This window comes from Peromyscus maniculatus, chromosome 20 (assembly GCF_049852395.1).
Source record: "Peromyscus maniculatus bairdii isolate BWxNUB_F1_BW_parent chromosome 20, HU_Pman_BW_mat_3.1, whole genome shotgun sequence".
NCBI classification, from domain to species: Eukaryota; Metazoa; Chordata; class Mammalia; order Rodentia; family Cricetidae; genus Peromyscus; species Peromyscus maniculatus.
Window position 1 is genome coordinate 60077835 of NC_134871.1, and position 27410 is coordinate 60105244.

Below are 27410 nucleotides of genomic sequence, written 5' to 3' on the forward strand. Positions count from 1 at the left end.
TATTTTTATTCTAGTGTTTAGATATTCAGTTTTTCCAGCACCATTTGTTGATAGTGCTGTATATTGTCTCCAATTTTTTGGGGGCATCTTTGTCAAAAACAGGTAGCTATAGTTGTGTGGACTCATGTTTGGCTTCTTTGTTCTATCCAACAGATCCACACTTCTGTTTTTATGCCAGTCTCATGATGTTTTTATTAGTATGACTAATAATTCAAGGATGGTGGTGGTAGCACTGTCTGGGCTCAGAATTGCTTTGACTATCTGAGGACCTCTGTGCTTCCATATGAATTTTAAAACTGTTTTTCTCTATGTCTGTGAAGAATGTCATTCCAACTTTGATTGCATGTAATCCGTAGGTTGCTTTTAGTGGGATGGTCATATTCACAATATTAATCCCACCAAACCAAGATCATCTTCACATCTTCTAGTGTCTCCTTCAATTTCTTTCTTTTGTATTTTAAAGTTTTCATTGTAGAATTAGTTAACTTCCTTGGTTGTGCTTACTTATCTATACATGAATATATACATGCATACACACACACACACACACATACACATTTTAGAATATTGTGAATGGGATTGTTTCTCTGATTTCTTTTTCCATATATTAGTCATGTAGTGTAAAGTAGGGTACTGATTTTTGCACATTAATTGTGCGTCTTACCACTCTGTGGACTGTTCATTACCTCTAGTCTTATGGTAGAATCTTTATGGTCTTTTATGTATAGAACCATATCTTATGCAAATGGGGATACTTTGACATCTTTCCCTTAATTATATCAATATAATTCTGTTCTCATGTCATATTTTTCTAGCTAAGACTTCTAGCACAATATTGAGTAGGAGTAAATACCTTAGATTTGCTCATGATATTATTTTATGTTTCTCACCATTTAGTATTATGTTCGTTATGGATTTATTACCTATGCTGAAGTATTTCCTTTCTAATCCTCATATCTCCAAGGCCTTTATAATCAAGAGATAGTAGATATTACCAAAAGTCTTTATTTCATCTATTGAGATGATCTTTTGGCTTCTATCTTTGAATAACTACTTATGCAATGAGTTACAATTATTACTCTACATATCAACCATCCCTGCATCTCCAGAATACAGCCATCTGATTGTGATGAATGTTATTGATCTCATCTTGGTATAACTTTCATATGTCAAAGTTACTTAAAAATTAACCATTTTTTTATATTTTTGAACTTAGATGGATATAAAGTTTATTTCTATGATTTTCTGAATTTTAGTGCCCCTGCCACTGTGCCTTTCCATGATGATGGTATATTCCCTCAGACTCTAAGCCAAAAGGAAACTAATGCCAATTTTGTCAGATACTTTATTGTAGCAACAAGAAAAGTAACTAATACATTCTCCAGCTCTGGGCAGTTACCTCTCCCTGTCCTTGGTCCAGCCTTCTGTTCTTGGACTCCAGGACACATTAAATTCTTTCTTACCTGGTGGAGTTGATACTTGCTGATTCCTCTTTCTAGAATAGTGTTAATTCCAATGTTTAGGTCTAGTTTTCATCCTCTGAGTTTCTGCTGAATGTCAACACTACAATTCTAAATATTAAATCTGAAGTTGAACTACTTATTCAAAATGATTCTCATGGTAGGTTTCACCCAATCATAAAGCTTATGTTTTAGAATTATATACTTATACATTAGTTTCTTCTACATTTCCTAAGTACAGAGTAACTTCCATTAAGCCAGGGATGTGTGTGTATGTGTGTGTGTGTGTGTGTGTGTGTGTGTGTGTGTGTGTGATTTATATCTGTGTAAAAAATGATCACATGGTTAACCACAGGATATCAGTAATATTTTATTAAGAAAATAGTAATATACAACATAATAATGCCAATTTTGGCTAAGTATATAAGTATACACACATATAAACACAAACATATACAAAAACAGATGATATACCAAACTGCTATAGGATCTAATTATTTTTTAACTTTTTCTACAAATGTCCTTAATTTCTTACAATGAGTATACTTTACTTTAAAATGCAGAAATAACTTTAAATTGGTGTTCTGTTTTCCATCCACCATATTACAAGAACTGAAAGCCAACAACAATAAGAATTCACAAGTATATTATGACTACTTCAGCACATCTGAACTTTGCTACTTTTTGGATAGAATATACCAGCTGGCCACCAAGTTATTAATAATTTTGACTTAGAGAAAAATTTAGAGCTTAGTTAATGTAATATTACTAAATAAAAAGTTTTAAATCTCTGGAAACTACATAATTGCCTATCTATGCAGATAAGAGGTATTTAAATTTTTGAGGAAAGATAAGTATTAATAAGTTCTGATATAACATTTGAAAGACTTATAATGTGCATCCTAAAAAGTATGGAAAAAGATCAGTGCATTTCTCAGTCCTCATCACAGAGGCTTCTTCTTGTAGGAGATGGTGATCATAACAGAGAGTGATAGCTGGATATGCAGAGAGTGAAAGACTTTGGGGCACACAGCCCAAACCCCTCCCCTCAAAGCTCAGATATTGACATAGAAGAGCTGGCAGAAAGATTGTAAGAGCCAGAGGTGATGGATGACTTGAAGGAAACAATGTCTTCCAGACACAACAGGGTAGATCCACATATGAATTCACACAGAAGTAACAACATGCACAGCACCTGCGCAGGTTCAAACAAGACAAAAGCCTGGCACTGAGAAAGTGGACACAAAGCTCCCCGCCCCCTTCCCAAGAAGCCATTAATACCTACTAAGAATGAGAAAAACAAATTTCTCCAATGCAGCGTCACAGGGTATATGCAGGAAAGGCCCCATGCCCAGGAGTAAGTAGTTGGCCAACACAAAACAGACTTCATAGGTTTTTTTGGTGCTTTTTGTTTTGCTTTGATTTTTTTTGTCTTATTCTTTTTGTTTATTTGGAGTTTTTTGATATATATATATATATATATATATATATATATATATATATCATTTTTTGGCTTTCAGAAAGAGAGAAAATGAGGTTGAGGGGGTAGGGAGATGGAGGAGTGTTGGAGAAAAAAATCTTATTCTGAACATCAGCTATTCTATATTATCCAAGGTGTATACACCTCTTCATAATGATCTATGGAATAAAACATACATACAAGTGACATCATATGGACTCACCAGACTATATTTGAAAATATATATGTATATGCAATGCATATAAGCATGTAATGAAAAAGGAGCCAATGAGTTTGAAGGAGAGTGGGAAGGGGTATATGGGAGGGTTTGAAGAGAGGAAAGGGAACAGTGAAACGTTGTAATTAAAATACAATTTTAAAAATAGTGTGTATATGGCTGCTTAAAATAATCTAAGGCAGAATAAATATGTACAGGTGTGTCTTGTTCAGCCTTTGCCATAATAATATGGCATTAAATTTTCATTATATAATCATTAGGAAACTCCTTTTATTTATCAAGTGCAAATTCTGTCAGTTATTTAAATGAAATTTAAAAAAATTGAAATAAAACACCATTCTTCTAAAACTTTAAGCAAAAAGTAAAAGACAATCCATAATCAAGTTTTGAAAGTTTTCCTTTCTTTGATAATTATACTATCAAATAAAGACCTGCTTTTCTATTTAGAAATAAGTGCTGCAGGAACTGGAGGAAAGAAAATACTCCCTCTTGACTTCTAAATCAACTAATCATTAAAGTGCTTCAGAGGAGAACTGGAAATAATATTCAGAAGCTCCCTTTCTTGACATCAGGTAGATCCGCTCTGTTCTGAGACAAATGTTGTCAAGGTGCAGCCTGGGCCAGATGAGTAACTGTGACACATAGAGAATTCACCAGGACTCATATGCATCTCATACCAACTACTATGTGATAGGAAACTTTTATTCCTAGTGATCTTCAGAGGACAGTCTATCTGACAATAAACTCTGTAGGGCAGACAGACAGACTATTAGGACAGACTAGTCAGATGCATTCAATCAGAAAATTCCATTTAAGACTATAAACTTTCAGGCAGTGTAGGAGATGTTGGTTACACACAAACACATATACACACATGCTTATACAGACACACATGCACAAGCATTCACACAAGCACACACACATGCACATGCATTCTCTCTTGCTCTGGAAAGTCAAACTCTGGCCTCATCAGAGAATGTATGGCCCTCTTCCTCTGAGGGAAAGAGATAAAGTGGGTCCTGTGGCTCATTACCCAATGCATTTATTTTTCCACAAATCAACAACCTCAAGTTCATTTACTTCTGAAATGACAAATGGGAGATCTGAGCCTTTGTTCAGAACTTACATTATTATTGATCAGTGAGGTGTGGATACAGAGAGATGCAAAAGGAGAAGCCATGTGGCTTCCTTGTGATACTATTGCTAAAATCAATGTTTTAAATATGGGACAGTCTTTGGGTTTTTTAGGACATTTTATTTTTAGGAATTAAAACATTAGCCGTCAAAAAATTCAACCTTCATCATCTCTCTTTAAGTTGCATACATAAAACACAGAAAGGATGAAACCCCATCAATTTTCAGGTTCCATTTTAAAAGTTTATTTTAAAAGTTTGCCTAAAACAATGTTTTTAAAGTAAATCATATTCTTAAGAATAATATTTCCTAAGATTGCTTTTCACATGTCATTTCTAGCTATCAATACTAGGATTAGTGTTATAATTTAGCACCTAGGGGAAAACAATTGACTAGATTTACACAGGAGCTTTTATTGGAGAATACGAGTTACATTTATGAAGTATCAGATCTTAATTTATATGTGATGCATGTTTTCCAGTGAATTGTGAATTCTGAGGTTTGCATGACCAGACTGTCCAACCAACAGAATCGCCAATCAAATAAAGCTGAGTTTTTTCCTGAAATGCAGTGTTTGGGGAAATGTTATTGTGGCAAAACAAAATGTGCAGAAATGAGCTCATAATATTAAAATATATTATTGGAAAGAGGTAATTATCTAAATTGAGTTGATGATAAATTTGAAAAGCATGAAATATGGAGAGGCAAAGCAAAAGGATGGCTAAGGTCCTGCTGTATTTATCCCCTACAAACACACAAGTTTGAATGGCTGTTCACTTACCAAACTACCTTCCCAAGAGCTAATGACACCAGGTGAGAAAGAAACTACAGTGAACGGCTTTAGTGTAAGGAAAAGAAAAGACTCAGAAAACATGGAGGAGGTAAGAAGGAAAGAGTTGGCCACTGTGTCTCCTTCCATAATTCCAAACAGTGAAAGGCAAGATGCTTCTGACTTGGAGGAGGGAGAATGACTTACACGCAGTCCATAAAATTAAAATCCAGCATCAGCCCCACTGCTCTGACATCTACAGCCATGTAGAGCCCCATCTCTCTCTTCCTCTACCAATGACTATGGATTGAGTAAGGGAACCTCAGTATCTAATAACTGGTTTCCTCGACTCCCATCCTCACCCCCAATCCTAGGCAGCAAGAAGAGTAGCAAGAATTCAGTGCCAGGACCACCACAGGGAGAACCAACACTAGGCTCCATGTCCAGGACAGAGCTGGCAGATGGAGCCTCCAGAGTCCATGAGAGACCTGTATGCTGGTGGGGCAGACTCCAGTTCCAGCTCACATCACTGCCAGTTCTAGAGTGGGCTTGTAGTACACTTCCCTGTCTAAACTGCAGGTCTTGATGTGGTGAGATACAGATGTGACCCAGTTTCATATCAATCTTGAGGGCAAAGGGCTGTCTTTCTTCCCCTTTCTTACCCTTCCCCAACCTCAGGTCATTACAGCTATCCTCAAGAGTGTTCACAATGAAGTTGTACATTTGACACACCAGGCTGATACTTAAATGTTCTAGTGAGACACATTCACATTTTGTCCCATGTTACTTCCAGCTGCAGCTTGGGCTAGGGTACATTGCTGAGACTACATAGATCCTTATGACAGTGGAATTAGGGTATGACCCAGTTTGGTGTGTCCTATGGTAGATAAAAGCCAGGCTTCTCCACACCACCTCAAACTTGCAAGGCAGAGTAAGAGCAAGTCTACTCACTCACCATAGGACAGGGTAACAGCATAGGCTTTTGCCTAGGAACCCATAATGGGTTGCAGAAACCTAAAACTGAGTAGACCCATTCACTGGCCAGTATTCACAGTTGGGACCTTTGAGAAAGGACCAGCATCAATAGGAGATGGCACTCCAGTCCATCAGACTCCTCTCCTCCTCTAGGCACACTTTGTGGCTACAGATATTGTGGGTCATAAATCTATGTCTGCATTAGACATCCAATAGTAGAATGGGCCTTGGTCAAACCTGGTGCTGCATAGTCCTTAGTGGGCTATGTTGCAGGCTGTGGTGAATTTGTGGCTGTAAGTATGGCATAGAATTTCACAGCTGATCTCACCACTATCTGGATATTTAAAGTTATTACAGCAGGATTGAAACTTTATAAGGCATGAGGGCCTATCCTGGACCCAAGAAGAAGCTCCTAAGATTTACTCATTTTAGGTTCTATCCTAGTAACCCAATGCATATTGAACAAGAGCCAACCACATATCTGGGACAAGTCTGAGCTTAGGTCACTCTGCAGTGCTAAAACAACCATCACATGGACTTTCAGCAAAGCTGACATTTGAAGGGTCTCAGAAAAATATCAGCTGAGAGTGGAATGCTTGCATTCCTGGAAAAATAAGCATAGATAACACCAGACTACAATGGCTAGAATAAACCCCTAATTCCTGAATGTGCAGAAAATGCACCCCACTACAATATTCAGAAACTTTCAGAGAATCACATCAACTAACAGTTAAAACAAGGTGAAAGAAAGAACCAAACAATAGCTGTATGGGCAAAATCTAGAAGAGTTTAATCAGCCATTTTAAGGAAACACCACATGGTCCAAGGCAAAACGAAGGAATGACTCAGTGCACCAACCAAGAAGCTTAGAGAGATGGAAGTAATTAAAAGAAAAAAAAGCTACCAAATCACTGAGCTGAAAAGTAGATAGAGTGAAAGTAAACTGTAATAGAAGATATTGCTAGCACAGATTAAACAGAGAGAAAAATTAGTGAATTCAAAGGCAGGCTATATGAAAATACACAGAAGGATAGAGAGAAAAGAGGAGAAAGAATTTACAAAAATATGGGAACATGATGAAAGCATCAGAAAGTAGATATCCGGGTAGTTGGGGGTTCCAGAGGGATGGAAGCATGGGAGAGAGAAGGAAGATTTTCCAAAGAGATGTTAACAGAAGTCTTTCCAAACCAAGAGAAGGATGCAAATATCCAGGTTACAGAATGTTAAAGGTCATCACATTTTAACTCAATCAAGTCTTCCCCAAAACATATTATAATCAAGCACTCAAATGTAAAAGAAATATCCTCCGGGCAATAAAGACAGAGCAGGTAAGCCTGCCCCAACTCCTGACAGCAGCCTTCTTTCTCAGTAGGAAGCTTTCAAAGCATTAAGAGAGAAACATGAAAATAATGAAAGGAAAATTAACTGCCAGCTGAGAATCCTAGCAGTGCTATCCTTTAGAAATATAGGACAGAAAACAAAAGCAGAGATCACATACCTCCGTGAGGCCCGTCCAAAAGACACATTGAAGGAAATCATTAAAACTGAAATAGATGCTAACAAGTGAGGAGACTTGAGTAACTACAAATTCAGAAAGTTTTACTGCTGTGAACGGGGGCGGGGGGGGGCGGGGGAAGCTGCATATCAGTACATAGAGACAAAAAAGAGCAGCCCTCAAGGTCCATATGCTGAAGGTATGCAGCCTGTGGCACTGTTGTGGACCTTGTAGAAGGAAGCTAAGTCTTTGGGAGCATGCCCATGAAGGATTATTGGGCCCATGCCCCCACTATTTCTCTTTCTTGCCACCATGAGGTGAGCATGCTTACTGTGCCACACATTCCCATTCAATCTACAACATGACCCAAAGAAATAAAGCCAGGCGACCATAGAGTGAAACCTCAGAAACCATGAGCTGAAACACACATATTTCACTTCTGATGTATTTTTCATGTTGATAGAAAGCCAACACACAATTTAAAATACCTCCATCAGTATTCAAGACAGCAGAAGAGAAAGATATCAAGTGTGACATATACAACTATAAATTCTTCCAGAATTTGGAGTCCATCTTTCCAGGCCCTTCTGGCTTTAAAGGTTTCTGTGGGAAAATCAGGTGCTATCTCATAAAGCTGCCTTCATCAGTGATGTGACCTTTCTCCCTTGCAGCTTTTAATACTCTTTTTTAGTTTATGTTTTTAATGTTTTAACTAGTATATCATTGATGATTTCTTTTCTGGTCTAGCCTATTTTATTTGGTCTGTTGACTTCTTGTACCTGGATAGGCATCTCACTTTCCAGGTGATTTTACTGATGATAAAGGTTAATGATATCCAAGAAGTTTCTCATGTTCTGTTAACATGGCGTGTGCGTGTGTGTGTGTGTGTGTGTGTGTGTGTGTGTGTGTGTGTGTGTGTGTGTGTGTTTTAATTTTTTGTTGACATTTCTTGGGTGATGTAACTTCTTTGCTTTGTCTTTAATCCCTGACTCTATTTTTGGCATGGTCCATTCTGTTGACAAGGCTTGCCACTGAAGTTTTTCATTGACTTGTTGAGTTTCTTATTTCTGGCATTATATCAGTTTGGGTTGTTACCAAAAAAAAAATTAAGCTTTATGTCTTAGATTAACTTCCTTATACCATTTATCTTTGCCTTTGTCTTCTTTGAGTTGTTGACCATAGTTAGAATCTTTCTCCAGTTGGTTTCTATATATTCTCTCAGGTCACTTTCTTTAGGGGCCATTATTGTGGGATTCGGACTCTCTGGAAGAGACATGTTATTTTGTTTGTTTCACATGTTATTTTGTTTGTTTCACATTGTTTTTATCTCTGCATTCGATCTGTGCATCTGGAGTTAGTATGTTGGTTGAGATTTTCTTTTCATTCTTCTTTGGTTTCTCTTTTTGTTGTTGAAGTTAACCTTCTTTCAGCAGAGTATTTACAATGTTCAGGATGGGGCTGATTCGTAGCAGTTGGGATCTTGACTTCCTCTGTTTTTCTAATTTGGGGGATGCATCCTCTATTCAGATCTTTCTCTGGCATAGTCTGGTGCTTTCAACAGTTTGGTCAAGAAGCCTGGAACAAGTTTCTCTTGCGATTGGAGCATCCCAGTCAGGCAGCTGGCAGGGCTCTTGGACCCTGAGTCATATGTGATGGTTGGAGGACCTGGTAAGGATCCAGCAGGGATCTACAGAGTCACCAAAGGAGGAAGACAAGCCAAGAGTAGGAAGCTGCTCCTGGAAAGCAGCAATGGGACTTGAATACATTCGATAGAAGGGCGGTGTCTACCGTGTAAGTAGATTACTTGGGTCTGTTCCACATGTGGTGGCCACAGGGTCTGGGATCAGGACACAGGAGAAAGATCTTATTCACTTTTGGCTAGCTTGGTCTTCCCTCCTGCCATTGGGGTGATTTCCCTCAATGCTGCTGCTCCTGATTCCTTGGCTAACATTAGAACCAGCTTTCCTAGGATTCCAGTGTGGACTGGGGAGCAGTGGCTCTCCAGGAACACTCCAGGCCTTCTGTGCCAGATTGAGTCTGTTAAGGTACCAACTTCCCTGGACTAAGCAACTATTGGGGTCTGGGCCTCTCTGGTGTGAGCAGTCATTGTCACACTACTCCGATTCCTGTGATACTCAGCCATAAGGACCAAGTGAGTACCACATGCTCGGCTTTTCTGATGTGTGATAGCTGTTGTTGTACTCTTTGGATATTATTTTCTAAACCATTTTAAGTGTGGGTACAGGTGTCTATATATGTATATATCTGTAGTATGTATATATGTTTTTATGGGTTCTATTTCTCTAGAGAACCCTGACTAAGATAAGTACCAATAAAATAAAACAAAAGTCTGATATTTATTGTATGAAGTGGAAAGTAACAAGGCTCATAACAAAGTTACGGGATTTCAAAGGTTTGTGTTGGAAATTCTCCCTACAAGATAAAGAGCGTTTGTTTCATGGCAGACATCCTATTTGTGAGGTTGAGAAAGCTGAGCTTCAAAGAATCTCCCAGTGTTTTCTGAGTGGGTATTGCTCAGTGAGGGGGATGAGTAAATGTTGAACCACCAAGTGTGGGTGAAAGGAAGCCTGCCAGAGACAATGGCAATGATGCCAATCATTTCAAGCAACAATATTTCAAAATTATAAGCAACTTCAGCTGCTTCCTCTCCTCACACTGAAACTTAAGGAATCCAGACTCAACCCTGCAATTCATACATTTAAGAGTAATTCAAAAAAGTGGATTCATTCTGGAGCACTAAACCCTAACTCACAGAAGTCAACAGCATTTTCCAATGCTCTATTGATATGCAGCTCCTTGGGAGATTCCTTCACTATGTCCATTATACTGTTTTTTTGCACTTCCATTAAATATGACAATTTATATCATTATAGCTTATCAAAAGATCCATTATTTCAAGAGTTTTTCATAATTCATGGTCATTAGAAAAAATATTGAAGAAAAGATAACTAGGACATTGTCAGATATAATTTAAAATTGGGGTTTCAACTATGGACTGTTTTAAGAAAACCTTGTATTTATCAGAACTATTTTGCTTCTGATTTAAGCATTTTGCCAGTTGTTCCCTGATAACTAAATGCAATAAATCTCAGAACATAAATCACAGCACGCTAAAGCTTTTGATAAATCACCTTAATTGAAATAAAAGTACAACCACTATACCAGTGGGGTGAAACTGATATCTAAGCCAATAAACTTGGTTATACAAATGAGCCAAAATTGCTGAGAAAACTAACTATGCCAAACAGTTCTTGAGGTAAAAATACTCTGTTTTTAAATTTGACCTGCCATTCCAGCTACACAACCAGTATTCGTTAAATGCTGGTGAGATTAATAAATGATTAAGTATTTGTGGAGTTATTAAGAATATACCTATATTTTCTTAGTCCAGCCTGAAATAGGCAGCTGTGTCTCATCTTGATAAAATATTTTATACCTGCTATGCATTTGGAAGAACTGATAAAATTACTAAAAGTTTGGTTTTGAACTCCCTAGCAATGTGAAATCACAAACTTGCAAGAATAGCAGCACTGAGAACAAGCTCTCACTGGTGAGTCGGAGGAGCCCTGATTGGATGTTTCTCATTACAGACATCCACGAGGCTGCTTCACAGTCCCCAGAAACTCAATCCCGTGTGACAATATCTACTGCTTCAAAGCTCTCCCTTAGAGTGGGCTATTCTACTGGTACCCACTTCTACAAGGAAAATATTTTAAGAATCCGAGGACAGTCATGACAGTCCAGGCTCTGCACTGTCTTCAGAACAAACCTTCCTTAATTCACATGGCTCGGAGGCTGGCTCTCACTTCAAGACAGAGGCCCTCCTCACACACATACTTGCTCTGCTGTATACTAAAGCATAGAAATCAAAAGGCAACAATTTCAAAATTGCTCCCAGAGGAGTAAAGAGCAAGAGCACTAAGCCGAGTCACCTGAAATTGCCTACCCACAATCATTTTTCACTTATTAAAAAGGACAATGTTGGGGGGTCCAATAGAAATGCATCATTTTTCTTCATGTAAGCATTGCACATACATCAATGTGACCTCGGATGGCATAGGCTATTGGCAGCTGTGCGGCACTGCACTTTCAGATTGGGTTTGAGGCCAAGGTAACTCCATATACCATTTCCCATCAATTGCTGAGCAAGCACCAAGGACAGGATTTTTTTAATGTAGGAAGTTATTACTTGATACTTCATGGGTTTTTGTTTTGTTTTGTTTTTTATGAAAGTTGTTTTCCCTCTTAGAATCTCAGGGTTTCCCTAATTGTACAGTACTTGTTGTATGCCAGACACTTAAACTAGCAACTAATAGTTCATTACTGGAACAACTGTAGGAGCTGGAATCCTTCCTCATGTCACACGTGCGTAGAGTTATCAGGAAACCAGGCACCTGCCTTAAAGCACCTCATTACCCTGGAAAGTGTAAAGGATACATTTATCTTCCTCTCAAGCTAAGGAAACTATCTTCCGTAAAAATTGCTATGGGGATTAAGTATCAAATAGGGTTTATTCTGTCGGGTTTTTTTTTTTTTCACCCAGCAAGTCCCTTACGTTGCTGAGTGCTCCAGCACACATCGCTCCTCCATCTGCACTTCCTCCCTGTTCTTCCACGTCACTCACTCATCTGTTAGCACGGTCAACTCTTTTGAAAGTACCTTCTCAGGCCTATCTATAGCGGAGTGGAATTCACATGTTGGCCACCTCATCCCCATACAGCAGTGTTGAGTGAGGGCTTTGAACACGTGTGCTGCTCTCCTAATGAAGTCATGGCACTTCCAGGCGAGCAGGATCCTAATGGAGGAAATGGGTCACTGGGATAAGGATGCTTTTGTGAGTTCAGCCCAGCCCCAGCCTGGCACAGGGCTCGCCTTCCCTTCAGCTTTCCACCACTGAATAAGATAACAAGGCTTCACGAGACATGGGCCCCTCAGTGTCAGTACTAAACTTCATAGCCTCCAAAATAGGGAGAGATAAATACTCTCCTCATAATTTATCTAAACTTTGGTGTTCTTTTGTAGAAAGACAAGCAAGCTAAGACAACCAGTGCCCCCCAGTTTTTCTTCTATGGCTTCTACCCCTTTAGGACAGCTCTGGGTCCTGTTTTTCAATACCTTCTCAATTTCATCATGGTTTTCACATTGCCTTTGAATGTGGTCTTTATAACCACCATTTTCTATTCTCTGAAAAACAAACAGTAGAATAGCAGAATATTCTATTACGTCTCAGCATTTTATCTTAATAACATGCCACCTTCCCTAAATAGTAAGACTTGGTTTCCTATACGGTTTTCGGTTTTTGTTGTTCTTTGCTTATTTAGAATCAAGCTTAAAAAATAATTACAACCCACCCCCAATGACATGAAATTTCTTTATCTTTATAAAAACAGAACATAATAGCTAGAAGTGGATAAGAATTGTGCCCACAAAAGTAATCTAATACCAACAATTCCAGACAGCCAGGATTCAAAGCACCACTCTGGATTAATAACCAAGTGTTACTGGTCAAATTTCTTATCCATTTGTTCTTCTGTTTCCTATTACAGTGATTATAATAGCCCATACCTCTTAAGTTTGTTGTAAAAATCAAATTAGCCAATAAGTGGGAATGGCTTAGTATAGTCATGATCCATTGTTATAGCAAAAGAGCTAGCAAATTATATAAAAAATATTTCACTTCACTAATTAGGCAATTAAAAAAATCATGAGACTGTTTTTAACCAAGGGAAACTTTGAATTTAGCTTATTAATATCCAACAAGAACACTCTGGTACAGTTCTGAGCATTTTACACCGTCATTCCTTAAACTCCCCCTATCTGATGAATTCTGACTGTGTCATTGTTACGAACTAGCACTGGCTAAGTGTCTGGTTCTGCATTTACCATGCTTTCTTTATTGGTCACTGAAGCACAGCACTCTTCAGCCCTATGGAGCCTGGCACCTATGTTCTATTAAGAGTTCTATGCTTCATTGAGCCGGACATGGAAAGGGGAACTGAGAGCAAATGATTGGGAATTGCATGGATTTTTAGAAAGATCAAATGCATAACCAAATAAAAGAATGCAAGACAGTAGAGCCAGACTTGAGAGAACATTGCAACAAGGAAAACAAAAGACAACTTGTCAGGTTTGGGGAGATGGTTTACTGGGTAAAAGAACTTGTGCAAGCATGAAGATCCTAGTGCAAGTCTCCAGAAAACACAGAAAAAAGCCAGGTGTGCCCACATGCCCTAACCCCAGAACTATGAGCCAAGAGTAGGTCCCAGGGGCTCACTAGTCTAGGCAAAGTAGCAAGCTTCTGTATCAGTCAGAACAATAAATACACCTGATGGCCACTTGTGGCCTCCTCATGCATAGGTACATATGCCTGCACACATGCGCGCGCGTGCGCACACACACACACACACACACACACACACACACACACACACACACACGATGAGAATTAAAAAAAGTAGTGAAGCTATAAGTAAGTCATTGCTCTGCTTTACTTTGTGAAAGAGAATTCACCCTTCTGGGTGACTGATTAGATGATGAGACTCTAGGGAAGAAATCAGGACAATTGAAAAAAATGTTATTAGGCATATTACAGAAACTATAAAGCAGGCATGGGAAAATGTTAATGACTTGACATTTAGATATGAGTAATTTTGAGGTAAATATGAAAGACCATATGAGCCTATGGGGGTCATCTCGTTCAAGCCACCACCAGGAAAGCTCTGCATTACTACACACTTTTGCCAATGGATACTGCTTCAGCCAAGGAAGTAATGTTAACCAGTGATGAACTCAAATCTCCCCAAGTGTCAGATGAAACTTTTGTATTGCTATGATGATTATATCAAACATGCATTTTTCCTAGTAGGATGTTGGTAATATAGAATGTTGGCACCAGGAAGTGGAGTGGTCTTTGTTGCTGTTGTATGCTAACAACCTGGCCAAGCCTATGGACCTCACAGGAGCCATTCAGAAGGCCTGATGGAACAAGTTAGAAAAAGCCTGAAATTCTATAAGCAGAGCTATATGGTTGGTGCAGGGTTTGAGTGCACCTAAGAACATGGACAGTAACATTCTACTGGTGACATTTCACCTGGAAAGTAGAATCCCACCAGGAAATGGACCAAAGGCCTTCCCTCTTACACCATACCAACCAACCAATTTGAGGCATTTTACCCGTGTTATAAGACACCATGGTACTTTGAACTTGAAGGTAATAGATTTGTTTGTCTGGCAGGGTCAATTTCAAGACAACAAAGCACACAGTTCTCAGTGTGAGTATCACTGGCTGCTTTTAGTCAAATTTCAGGAAAGAATCTGGATCAAAGAAAAGGAAGCAGCAAGACTGGGAAATTCTGCAGCAAGTCTAGAAAAAGAACCACATGCACAGTCCAGGTAAGTGAGACCAGCAGAAGCAGGAAGGAAGCAAATTCCCTTCACGCAGAAGAGAAGAGACATGCTGTGAGCACCTCAGCTCCCACCAACCACAGCTCCAGAGGGCTGAACATAAGTTTGGTTTGAACACTTACGTCAGAAGAGAGAGAGAGAGAGCTCTTGGATGCTTCACTCACCCAGGATGTACTAGGGGATCATTCCCCCAAGTTTAGCCATCTATGAAGAGCTCATTGTGCTGTTTGAGTGGGACCAGGTAGCTTAGGCTGTAGGTAAAAGTCAGTGTCCTCTATATGATCCTATTCTTACAGGCAGGCAGAATATAAGCCCTGAAAGTGGGTCATAAATGTCCCCATGCAGATTTCAAAGGAATACCTGGCAAGCAGCCCCTGACAGGTGAATGTGTGGAGCTGAAGTTTCCATGGAAATTCTAGAAGGCAGAAATGCAGTGTTCCTTGGGAATACCGCAGGCAACAAGCAAAGGTGGCGGACGGGGCTGGTCATACGGACTGCAACCAAGAAGACCATAGAGAGCAGGGTTGCACAAGCTCTTAAGGCCACATCTGGTGACAGTGTGCAAAGGGTGTCACACTGGGATTTTACGGATTCTTCCCTGCTGACTTTCATCCTTGCTTTGCTCTAATTCCTTTCTATGGCCTGAATTCTCCCTGTGTCTATTTGCCACTATGTCTGGGGTGTGTCCTGACTCTTGTCTTTTCAGGGCTCACACTTCAGTTTGCCTGTGCCACAGACTCTTTCAAGCAACACTGCAATAATTAAGGTTTTATGACTCTTATGTGTGGAGTAAATGGGTTGTGCATTCTGAGACAGCTGTGAAATTTGCTAGTAGGGGGAGTCAGGGGCTGAATCCTATAAGTTTAATATTACCCAAAAGTCATGCATTCAAGAATTGATTTCTAAAGTGTTACTATTGGGAAGATGTGCAGCCTGGAGGTCCTGAAGTCTCTGGAGGTGTGACCTTCAATGGCCCCAGCCCTCCCCACTCTCCTTACCTTCCTAGCAATGGGGAAACTTGATCTCCTACTGTGTAATTACCTCAACCAAAGCAGGAGCACTAACTAAGCATAGACAACTTCTAAAACCACAACTCAAAATAAACTGTTTTTTCTTTATAGGTAAGTTGTGTTGGGTATTTATTATAATAATGAAAGCTTATTAAAACACACATACAAAAAAAGAAAACAAACCGCTGTTCAGCATCATACTGACAATCCAACATTACCAATAGTTATAATATTTGAATTGTTTATTTCCTGTTGAGCATAAACTACATTGATCTATTCTTAACTGGCTACCTGACCATTGAGACAATTGATCAGGGGACTAATGAAATCAGTCTGTGACAACAAGTAGGAAAACTGCATTAGGGAACTCTAGTCATATACCGTGACCCCATTAAAATGACCTGCTGCCTTTCTAAAACAAACAAACACAAAACAGCAAAGACCAGGAAAGTGAAAGGCCCCGCCTCTGCTCATCTTCTCTCTAAATGTGGAGACTTTCTAGAAAAAAAGATCATTGAAATCTTCCACACTTTTTGCTTTTGCTCATTGAACAAAGCCTATTTGTGTGAGGAAATTGAGTTTCTATTTTATTTCCAAACAATAAGTTACCAACTGATTTTTTTAAAAAAAGGCAGGTGATATTTGACAATAAGCACCCTTTTGTGTGGCACTTTATGAAAATTCAACCACTGACTTCTGAAAGTGAGATTAACTCCACAAACATCACGTACAGAAGGGATAAAGTCAACTGGGCAAGTCTCAGCTCTGGAATACTTCATGAGAAGTTCATGAGTGAAAATTCAATAAAATCAAACAATGAGAAATTCAGTCTTTAGGTTAAGAAAGACTTAAAATTACTGAAAACAGGTCAGCTTCTCTAAGATAAAGATGCTGTGGCCTCTGCACAGTGATTTTGGAAGCATTTTTCTCTTACCTCTCTCCATTCTTTATTTCCAACTGCTTGTATATATAAGACGCAAACTACAAAAGATGAAAAAAACACACACATAGGTGAATGTACATGATTTCTCTTTCAACTGTCCACAGGTTACATCAAAACAACATGCTTAATTCCCTGTTTTATCCTTGTGAGGAAATCACCAAAAAATCATTCAACTGTTAAAATTACTTCAAAGAATTAGAAAACAAACTATGTCAACCTTCAAATTTTATTACAACTATATTTTAGCACACAGAGAATATTACCATTATTTGATAATTCCTTTAGATTACACTGTAGATGTAGACGAAATTTAAAACCATACTTTGATAATTTCAAATATTGGGGTTTGAAAGATTTGTAAACCATTTTGAGGATACTTAATTGCTCAGAGCAACCTCAGAAGTGACAATCTGAGGCAAACATATTTTGCATTTATATCTACAACCCATTGTCACTGTTCATAAACAGGTAAGGTATTCTATTAATTGATAAAGTCTAAAAAATGAAGACTAAAGAATTTACATAAATGATTATGGGTTAAGAAGAATCTTATCACTTGTCAAGTCAGGCACAAGGATTTTTGTCCATAAATGCCCATGTCTTTCCTCATTTTAAAAGCAACCATACAAATAGAAATAGTAAATTTCACATAATTTTTGCAACATTGAGTAAAATAAGCAATATTTCACTTACTTGGATCAGACTTAGAAAACGTGTCTCTATCAAGAAGATTTCTGTTAAACAAAATAGAGAAGGCTAGTTAATTACAAAACCAATCACTTAGATTCATATAGCCTCACAAAACATAAATATGCAAACATATACACAGAACTAAATGTGAACTTTGTAAAGTCTTGCTTCTCTCATTCGACTGGCTATCAGCAGATTAGAAATGAGGTGATTCATGTCTTAGTCCTGTATGACTGTTGACATGATTCCCCATGTTGTAGAACTGGAATGCTTGTGCAGATGTCACCAGGTCTCCTTTTAACTCATCCTGCAGGTGCCTGGACACGTCCCAAACTGAAATGTGAGTCAGCTGCTAAGACAAACTTGGGATTCAGAACTTGTGACCACGTGGGTGTATATAAAGCATGCAGTAGGAAGCCCTTTCTAGTGACACCTCTCAGCCCTGAAGGGTTATTAAAAACAACCTCTTAGTCTCGGAATTTCTGAAATATCAGACAACTAGACAAAGCTGATACAACTACTGATTTAATTTTTTGCATGTGTTTGCATATCTATAACAGAATAATGTGAAACCAGAAAATGGGCAATGGAGTATCCTGTTATCTTCAACAGCTATACTATAATCATATACATTATTCTCTAAAAATAATACTGGATTTCATTAAAAAATTAAGTACAGGTGCAGTAAGTGCTTACTGCACAAACCTGAGGACCTGAGGTCAGGGCCCCATCTCACATGTCAAAAGCCAGGTAGTGCACCGTGTGCCTATGTGCCCAGCCCAGGGGAAGCAGACAGGTGGGTGAGTCCCTGAAGCTCCAGGACCAGGGAGTTTTGCTGAATCCACAAGTTCCTGGTTCTGTGAAAGACCCTGTCTCCGAGAGTAAAGTGAAGAACAATGGAGGAGTACATGAGTGTTGACCTGTGGCTTACACACACACTCACAAGCAGGCATGTACACCTACACACACACACACACACACACACACACACACACACACACACACACACACACACCAAAACGCAAGAGTTGAATTCAGTCTTCTCTGATTAATAAGGTAGGCAAGTACTGGGAAAGTTACATCTCAAACTAGTCTCAAAGTGATCATTTCAATCTGCAGCTCTTTATGAAAACCAAGATATCAATGGTGATAATCTGAAAGTTCCAAAGCTCAAATTTTTACTTCAGATCCGGCTTCCATTTTTTGGTAAGCATTTGAAATCACTAACATATCTGTTGATTACTTAGATGACAACTCCGTGTTCCAGCTGTTTCACTCCTCTACCGGGCTGCTGTTCTTGGACACCACCTGTGCTGTCATCAGCATTACAATTATACTTGGAATCTATTTCACAGTCCTTCCAGCCTCAGAGTACTTTGAAACCTCTTTTTCCATTTCAGATGGGATCTATATCCAAGCAATCCTTTTGTCCACACTAGTCCGATATATCCTCTTATTTCAGTTCTCAAAAGCTACCACTTCCATGTTCATCATTAACTGAACCATGTAGCTCAGGTGGCAACCTGAAGCCACACAGTGAAGTAGCCCTAGGAACAAAAGAGCAGACATACTTGGATTTGGAAGTAAGTCAGATTTTGAAAGGTCTATGCTACACAGAAATCAAATGAAAAACAATCCTTTCTGTCCCTTATCCAGACTCCCAGACTCCAGCAGTGGTTGGCAAATTGTAATTCAAAACATTTCCATTTGAGGAGGTATTGTGCTATTACATTTGCAAAGGTAGTTTTCCACTTAGTAATAATTCTCTGGCCCATTAAGATTCTAAAATAATGTTAATTAAGCTCTTTTTTTTCAGAGTTCATGAAAATAAGAGAGTACAAAGCACTAGTGTGGTTGAGACTCAAGAATATGCTAGATATTTATCTTGAAGACAATAAAGCAGTTCCAGTGCCTTGCTCATATAAGACTAATTACAATCTTCAATTTAAAATATAAAATAAAGATTTTCACCAGCAAAATTAATGTGGTCAACCAGTGACTACTCAACACTGTGTCTTCTACCCATTCTAATCCTAATGTCTAATCCACAATGCTAAGGTTAAAAATCCAGCAAGAACCACAACTACCAGCAAGGCACAACTACCTTAAGAGTACATTAGTGGCACTGGCATGCATACCTTGGGTGTAAACAAGAGCTCTATAATTAGACATAAGACCTGTTCAAAAGGTGGGAAATCATGCCTGATACTAGAAACCTGCCTAGGTTATCAGGGCTAGTGAAGTCATGAGTCTTGGAGGAGAAAATACAACCTCCATCTTACTAAACCAGCAAAATTTCTAACCACATCCTAAATATTTATCCTTATTCCTAAAGTAAGTATAGTCCTAACCTCTCATGAAGGAAACTTCTCTTTGCAACAGATGGATACCATGATAAATAGTAGATAGATAGATAGATAGATAGATAGATAGATAGATAGATAGACCCGACAACCAACTGATACATCTATGGCACAACTTCTGCAAAGGAGATCATTTTGTAGAAAGAGTAGAAAGTCTATAAAAGCAAGAGAAATGGGAAGTTTTGCTATGAGACTGTGTCTCTTAGGAATGTCAGAAGCTATACCCATAAAGTCTTACCAACATGACTTCCTAAACATGAGCTGAACAATAATGACACCAATAGGCATGCTGACACAGATAGGAAAAGTCCAGGAGGCCTAAACTCTAGACAGAGAACTAACTATAGGTAACTAAGGAATTCTGAGAGCAAGAGAAATAGTCCTTCCCATGCTGTGGAACAATCTTTGTACACTGTAAATATGCATGGCTCTCATTGACTAGTAAACAGATGACTGGTCTATAGCTAGGCACGAAGAGATTGGGCAAGAAAGCCAGACTAGGAGGAAGTCTAGGAAGAACCCAGACACTAGGAAGAAGAAAGAGGAGTCTCGTGAGGCATCAGTCAGATGCAGAGTAAGCAGTATGTGTACAAAATGAAGTAACAAGCCATGAACCATGTGGCAGCAAGTAAAAGGATAGAAGTGGGGTTAATTTAAAATGTAAGAGCTAGTTAGTAACAAGCCTAAGCTATCAGTCGAACATTTATAATTAATAATAAGTCTCTGTTTGGAAATTTGAGGGTGGTGGTCCCAACAAAAAACTCCACCTACATCCCTAGGAAAGAGCACACCAATTGGTTATCCAAAACCAAATGGCCAGGCCTGAAAAAATACACATAAGTAACATTACACAGACCACGCAGGTTATATTTATGGAAGTGTGTGTATGTGTTTGTATCTGTGTGTGTATGTGTGTAATAATGAAAGAAAAAAGAAAAGAGGGCATAAGTTTGAAAGAAAACAAAGGGCTGGTATACATATGAAGATCTAGAAGGAGGAAAGGAAAGGAGGAAAAGATGTAATTATAATATAATCTTAAAAAATATATTTTAAAAAAGAACATAGCAATCTAAAAGTTTTCACATGATGAAGAATAAAACCACAGAACTTCTTCAATATGATCTTGACAAATAAGATTTAATTTCCCAGTTCTTTCTAAAAATAAATTCTTCTCTACTGTGGTCATATGAATAGAATACAAAAGAGAACAACTGACTTTGAGTTCCTGGAAGGCTATTATGCTCACACATTTTGAAAGTTTAGAAAAGTCATATCCTTTTAATTATGTATAGAGAGCAAATGATCAACAATTGTCAAACTGCACCCACCCACAGCCTACTCGAGATAGGCACAAAATATTTTACTTTACAAATATTTTATTAAAAAGAAAGTGTATCATGTTAATATGTGGGACTAGAAAAGATCAAATTAAGTGAGGTAACCCAGACTGCATTCTTTTACATTGAAGGTTCCTGACTCTAAAACTTCAGATGTGAGTACATATCCAAGAGGAACTACAGAAACCAGGAAAGTAAATTGGGACCATTGCCTGGGTGGTCAGTAGGGGGGAAGGGAAGGGAAATAGCAGGGTACAAGGGACTTGACTGGGGAAATGGAAAATGGGGGTCTCTAATTAGAGAAGGGGTGGAGATAAATATAGAAGATGGAGAAAGGACAAAGCAACAGTAAGGATGTCTGAAAAAGTCATTAGGAATCATATTATAAATTATCTACCTGAAAGGAAAACCTATAATACACAGAAGTCTGTATATAAATAGACATATATAGTTTAAATGAAATTATTTTATCTAAGATGATAATGCTCCCACCTAGAACCAAAGACCATCTAGCAAAAACAAAAATAAAACAGCCATGAGAAGCCCTTTTTTGAGTTGTAGGTCAGGATTGTTGAAGAGACTTCAAAACATTACAGATTATTTCTATTGTCCTTGGTCCCACCCTCAGGTAGAAGGAAAGCCCCTAGTATTGAAAACACCATGTGCTTCAGAAACAGGGCCCAGAGACCACTGAGCTGTAACTGATTTGAATGCCTCTTCCCAGAAGATTTAATAGTACCAGAAGGCACCATGAAAGCTTCTAAGCAAGGGAAGCAACCAGTAGTCCTATCTGGCTATGATGCCTATGAACCACAACAATGACCAGAATAGAACAATAACCCAAAGGGTACAGTTGTGACACACATACCTTGGTGGTCACCAACAGTTCTCTAGTTAGACTTAAGATCTGTTCAACAAGAGGGAAATCATGGCTGGAAACCTAGCCAGCTACCTAGAGTTAGTGAAGTTATGGAGCTTGGAGAAGAACCTACAACCACCAGTTTTTTAAAACAGCATAATCTCTAACTACATCTAAATATTTGTCCTTATATCCACAGGTAAATGTGGACCTCACCCCTCATCTAAAACTTTATTTGCAACAAGCTAAGACCATTACAAAAAAGCAAAACCAATTCTAAGCAGAGTTGTGGAATCTAGCTAGTCTCAATGGCTACAGCTATAGAACAACTCTTGTCCCTAAGGCTCAAGGGACACTGAGGAGAGACTAAAGGATTGTAAGAGCCAGAGAATTTGGAATTCTCTTGTGAGACTGTGTCTCCGACTAATGTTAGAGGCTACAGGCTTATTAAAGTCTCACCAGTATCACTGTCAAAACATGAGCTGAACCAGGACAACAATGAACAGGTCAAATTGGAAGTTGGGAAGCCCATAAGGCATCAGCCCTACATAAAGAACTGCAGACCACTGAGAAACACCAAGAGTGGAGGAAATAGTCTTCCCCACCAGGGAAGAGCATACCAGTTGGTTATTCCATACCAAAAGATCAGCCCTGAAAACATACATACATACAATTAACATTAGACAGACTGAACAAGTTATACTTATTATATGTATATTATATAATATATACAAATATTTTATATATGCATACATAAAGCTATGCATGTAACAACAATTAATGAAGAAAAGGCCATGGATTTGAAAGAAAGCATGGAGGGATGTAAGGGAGTTTTGGAAGGAAGAAAAGGAACAGGGGGAAATGATTGAATTATAATCCAAAAATAAAAGAAATTATTTTTAAAAGTCATTTTATAAATAAGGAAACTCAGCAGAGGCTCAGAAAAAAGTTAATAAATGACACAGTTCCAATAACAACGGCCTTGTGATGCCAACTCTTCCCACTCCAGTCCTCTTTCTTTATGGAATAAAACAGTGGAGAATTTCAGAAGAAATGCCTTATTTTCTTAGAAGTGTTAGGAATGTGCAACTTGAGCCAAACAGTGTAAAACAAAATAAGCTCCTGTCAGTAGGGACATTTGAAAGGCCCTGTTTGCAGAATAGGAGCAAGAGGCCAAAGAAGACTGCATTTGCCACACAAAAGCACCTTTGTTTCCTATGCAAAGTACTTTTTGAACACACAGACATGTACACACATGCACACACAAACACACACATGCACAGACACACATGTACTCATACATACATACATACACACACATATACACACATACATATGCATGCCTACACACAAACACACACACGCATGCATACACATATATGCACACACACATGCACCCTTCTGGACTTGAGGTGGGAAGGCTACTCTCTCCCATGGCTTGTCATTAGCTTGAACTAGTGTAACAAACTCATGCCAATAGTTTTATGATATGCAGCATTAGTCTAAAACTGCTGAATATTCTGTCTCCATTTTGGAAACTTAGATACAATGAAAACAAGGAAGAAGGCAAATTCTTGAAGAGCGGTCGAGAAAATCAGTGCACTGTAGAAATATTGTCTGAATGACTATGATATAGTTCAGGTGTAGAGAACTTTCCTAGCACAAGTAAGGCTCTGGGTTTCACCCCCAGCACTGCAAATATTTACATTATACAGTCAAGCAATACTCATGCATACATTGATATTACATGAAGAACATTGATGCTTTATGTTTATATATGTACACTTATGTGTGTGTGTTTGAACCTGAAGAAATACCTTGTGTAAATTGCACAAAGAAGTGCCCAAGTTATTCTAATGATCTCTCTTCTTTAAGTTTTAATTAAAATACTGGTCTCTAAACTTGAAAGAGGGTGACTAATAGCACAGCTAAGCCTAGGGTCAGCCTTAAAGTTACAGTCCTTATGAGAATGTACTGGATTCACAGAGAAGGTGTGTTTTACATACTTAAAACAGGACAATAGCAGTCCATCACCTTAACCACTTGGCTACCTCATCCCACAGATCTAAGTAGAGAATTCTCAACAGAAAAATCTTAAATGGCTGAAAGACATTTAAGGAATTGCTCAACATCCTTAGTCATCAGGGAAATGCAAATTAAAACAACTCTGAGATACCATCTTACACCTGTCAGAATGACTAAGATCAAAAACACTGATGACAGTTTATGTTGGAGAGGATGTGGAGCAAGGGGAACACTCCTCCACTGTTGATGGAAGTGCAAACTGGTACAGCCATTTTTGAAATCAGTGTGGTGGTTTCTCAGAAAATTGGGAATCCGTCTACCTCAAGACCCAATGATAACCCTCTTGGGCATATATCCAAGACATGCTCAATCATACCACAAGGACACTGTTCAACTGTGTTCATAGCAGTATTATTCATAATAGCCAGAACCTGGAAACAACCTAGATGCCCCTCAGCCAAAGAATGGATAAAGAAAATGTGATACATATACACAATGGAGCATAACTAGAAAATATCATCCTGAGTGAGGCAACCCAGACTCAAAAAGACAAACATGGTATGTACTCACTCATAAGTAGATACTAGATGTAAAAAGCAAAGGATAACCAGACTGTAACCCACAGCTCCAGAGAAGCTAGCTAACAAGAAGAACTCTAAGAGGGACTCCTGGACACTGGGGGAAAGAGAAATAGATGAGATCTCCAGAGTAAACTGGGTATGAGGTGGGGCAATAGAGGGGAGGAGATGGGGGATGAGAACATGAGGGAACAGGATGGTCAAGCTAGGGGAGGGATGGAGTAGGAGAGCAATGAAAGAGATACCTGGACAGAGGGAAACCCCATAAGAGAAACCTTATGGGGTTAAGGAGAAACCTGTTATGAGGGAAATTTCCAGAAGGAAATCCACAAGGATGACCCCAGCTTAGACTACTAGCAATAGTGGAGAGGGTGCCCGAACTAGTTTACCCCAGTAATCAGAACGGTGAATACCCTGTCATCATAGAACCTTCATCCAGTAACTGATGGAAGAAGATGCTGAGATTCACAGTCAAGCACCAGGCTGAGCTCTGGGAGTCCAGTTGAAGAGAAAGAAGAGGGATTTTATGAGCAAGGGGGATCAAGATCATGATGGGGAAATCTATAGAGACAACTGAACCAAGCCCATAGACTGACAGCTATGGGGCCTGCATGGGACTGGACTAGGCCCTCTGCATATGAGAGACAGTTGCGTAGCTGGGTGTGTTTGAGAGGCCCCTGGCAGTGGGATCAGGATCTATCCCTGGTGCATTTGCTGGCTTTTTGGAGCCAATTTACCTATGGTGGGACACCTTGCTCAGTCTTAATGCAGAGAAAAGGGGCTTGGTCCTGCCTCAACTGAATGTACCAAATTTTGCTGACTTCCCATGGAAGGCCTTACCCTTTGGAGGAGAAGATGGATGAGAGGGGCATCTGTGGTTGGTATGTAAAATGAATTTTAAAAAACCTTAAATAAAAAAGGAATGAAGAAGCCTGAACTGCCAGAGCACAGAAATACCACTAAAACCTGAAAACATGTGTAGGTGGAATCACATGGCACCGTGCCCAGCACTGGTCAGCACTCAATAAATGTCCTCTCATTCCAAAACAAAACAAAACAGGACAGTAGACAATAAGGAAGTCGCCAACACCTCCCTAACATGGGGCAGAGGTCACCGTGGGGCCCCTTCACTCTCCAGACCTTGTGAGTAGAGGCATAAGCTCTAACGAAGACAACAATCAGACATCTAAGAGCCTTTCCCTGCCTGCTCTGACTTCATGCTCAGAAACACTTGGTGACTGTAGCACACCTTCCAGAGTTATTAGCCGGAAAGATGTGCTGAAAGGCAATGTGGACAGCAGTTTTCATGCCTCCTGCATTTTCCACTATCCACGGCCATCCTACCTGCCTCTGGAAACCACAGCTGAGGTCGTTTTTTTCTAAATGAAAAATTAGCAAATTTCTTTAAATTTTGGTGCAATTCTGCAAGCAGATAATGAACTTCAGCTCCTATTTGTGCATTAGTAACTGTGCAGCAAATAGGACAGATGTATTCTGGATTGCATGAACCTCGAGTACTACCGGGAATGTATAAGACAATGAACCAACCATATTGTGTCATGTAAAGTAACGGTATAACAGATTATAACCAACACAGCCACACTCGTTCAGATATTAAAAATCCAACTAATCCTCAGCTCGGATTCCAGCTATTTTAAGAAATGTACTAGGGAAAAAAAACAATATATGTAAGTAAAATAACACACGCACACACACACATATCATAACAAGAGGTTTTCATAGAGACAGAGATGGCTTAGCAAGCAAAAGTGTTTGACATACAAGCCTGGCGGCCTGAGTTCTAGGCCCAGAACCCTCATAAAGGTAGAAGGAGTGAACAAACTCCACGAGCACACCCATACTCTCTCTCACACACACACGTCATACACACAGTAATTAAAAGTTAAGAGAATAACTTCCATTGATCATTCTTTCCTCCTCAACTACTGATATCACACTAATAAGGATTTTTTCGAGACAGGGTTTCTCTGTGTAGCTTTGCTCTTTTCCTGGATCTCGCTCTGTAGACCAGGCTGGCCTCAACAAATAAGGATTTTTTAAAAGGAAACAAATTTCATTATCTATCCTACCACAGATGCAACTCGAACAAAAAAAAGACTACTATGCATTTATATGAATTTCAAAGTTGACAGTTTCAAAGTCTTAGCACTTTGAGTTCTTGTAAGTTCTGGAAGTGCTAATTTAATAAAGCATATGACATGCTTGCTTTAGGGAATACATCATTGAACACATGGGGTGGACTGCAAGATACATTATTACTAAGTGTACCCAGGAGAGCTCGCTCCAATAATAAAGCCTCCACTGCTGCATGAGTGGATCAGTTCTGTTAGCTTTCAATAGAAATGGCTAAAACAATAGAACAGGAATATACGTGAATACATAATTTCCCTTAGGGACAATGGTAAAGAAAAAGCTGGACAACGTCTCATAGCATAAACGTTCCACGTGTGATAGAATCTCTGCTTCACAGGGCCTTGCCCAAAAACTGTCCTGTTTCTACCAGAGAACAGGTCGTGTCTTAATGAAACGGTTGTTGAGTCTTATATCTGCCTGTCGTTCGCCGTGGGTTCCGGAGCACCGGTGGCCTGCCAGGCTGCTACAAACACTGGGCAGACAGCTCCGGGAGCTG

At 39.1% G+C, this 27410-nt stretch overlaps 1 protein-coding gene across 4 annotated transcripts in view; it reads right to left on the bottom strand.

Moving 5' to 3' along the window:
* Cpne8 (copine 8) overlaps positions 1 to 27410 on the bottom strand; it is a 230951-nt gene that overhangs the window by 183484 nt on the left and 20057 nt on the right. For all 4 annotated transcript variants that reach the window (XM_076556619.1, XM_076556618.1, XM_042264610.2 and 1 more), the window contains exons 2-3: positions 17602 to 17642; positions 16900 to 16946 (exon numbers count right to left, since the gene is read on the bottom strand). In XM_076556619.1, the coding sequence (XP_076412734.1) occupies positions 16900 to 16946; positions 17602 to 17642 (88 nt within the window). The remainder of the gene's footprint in view (positions 1 to 16899; positions 16947 to 17601; positions 17643 to 27410) is intronic.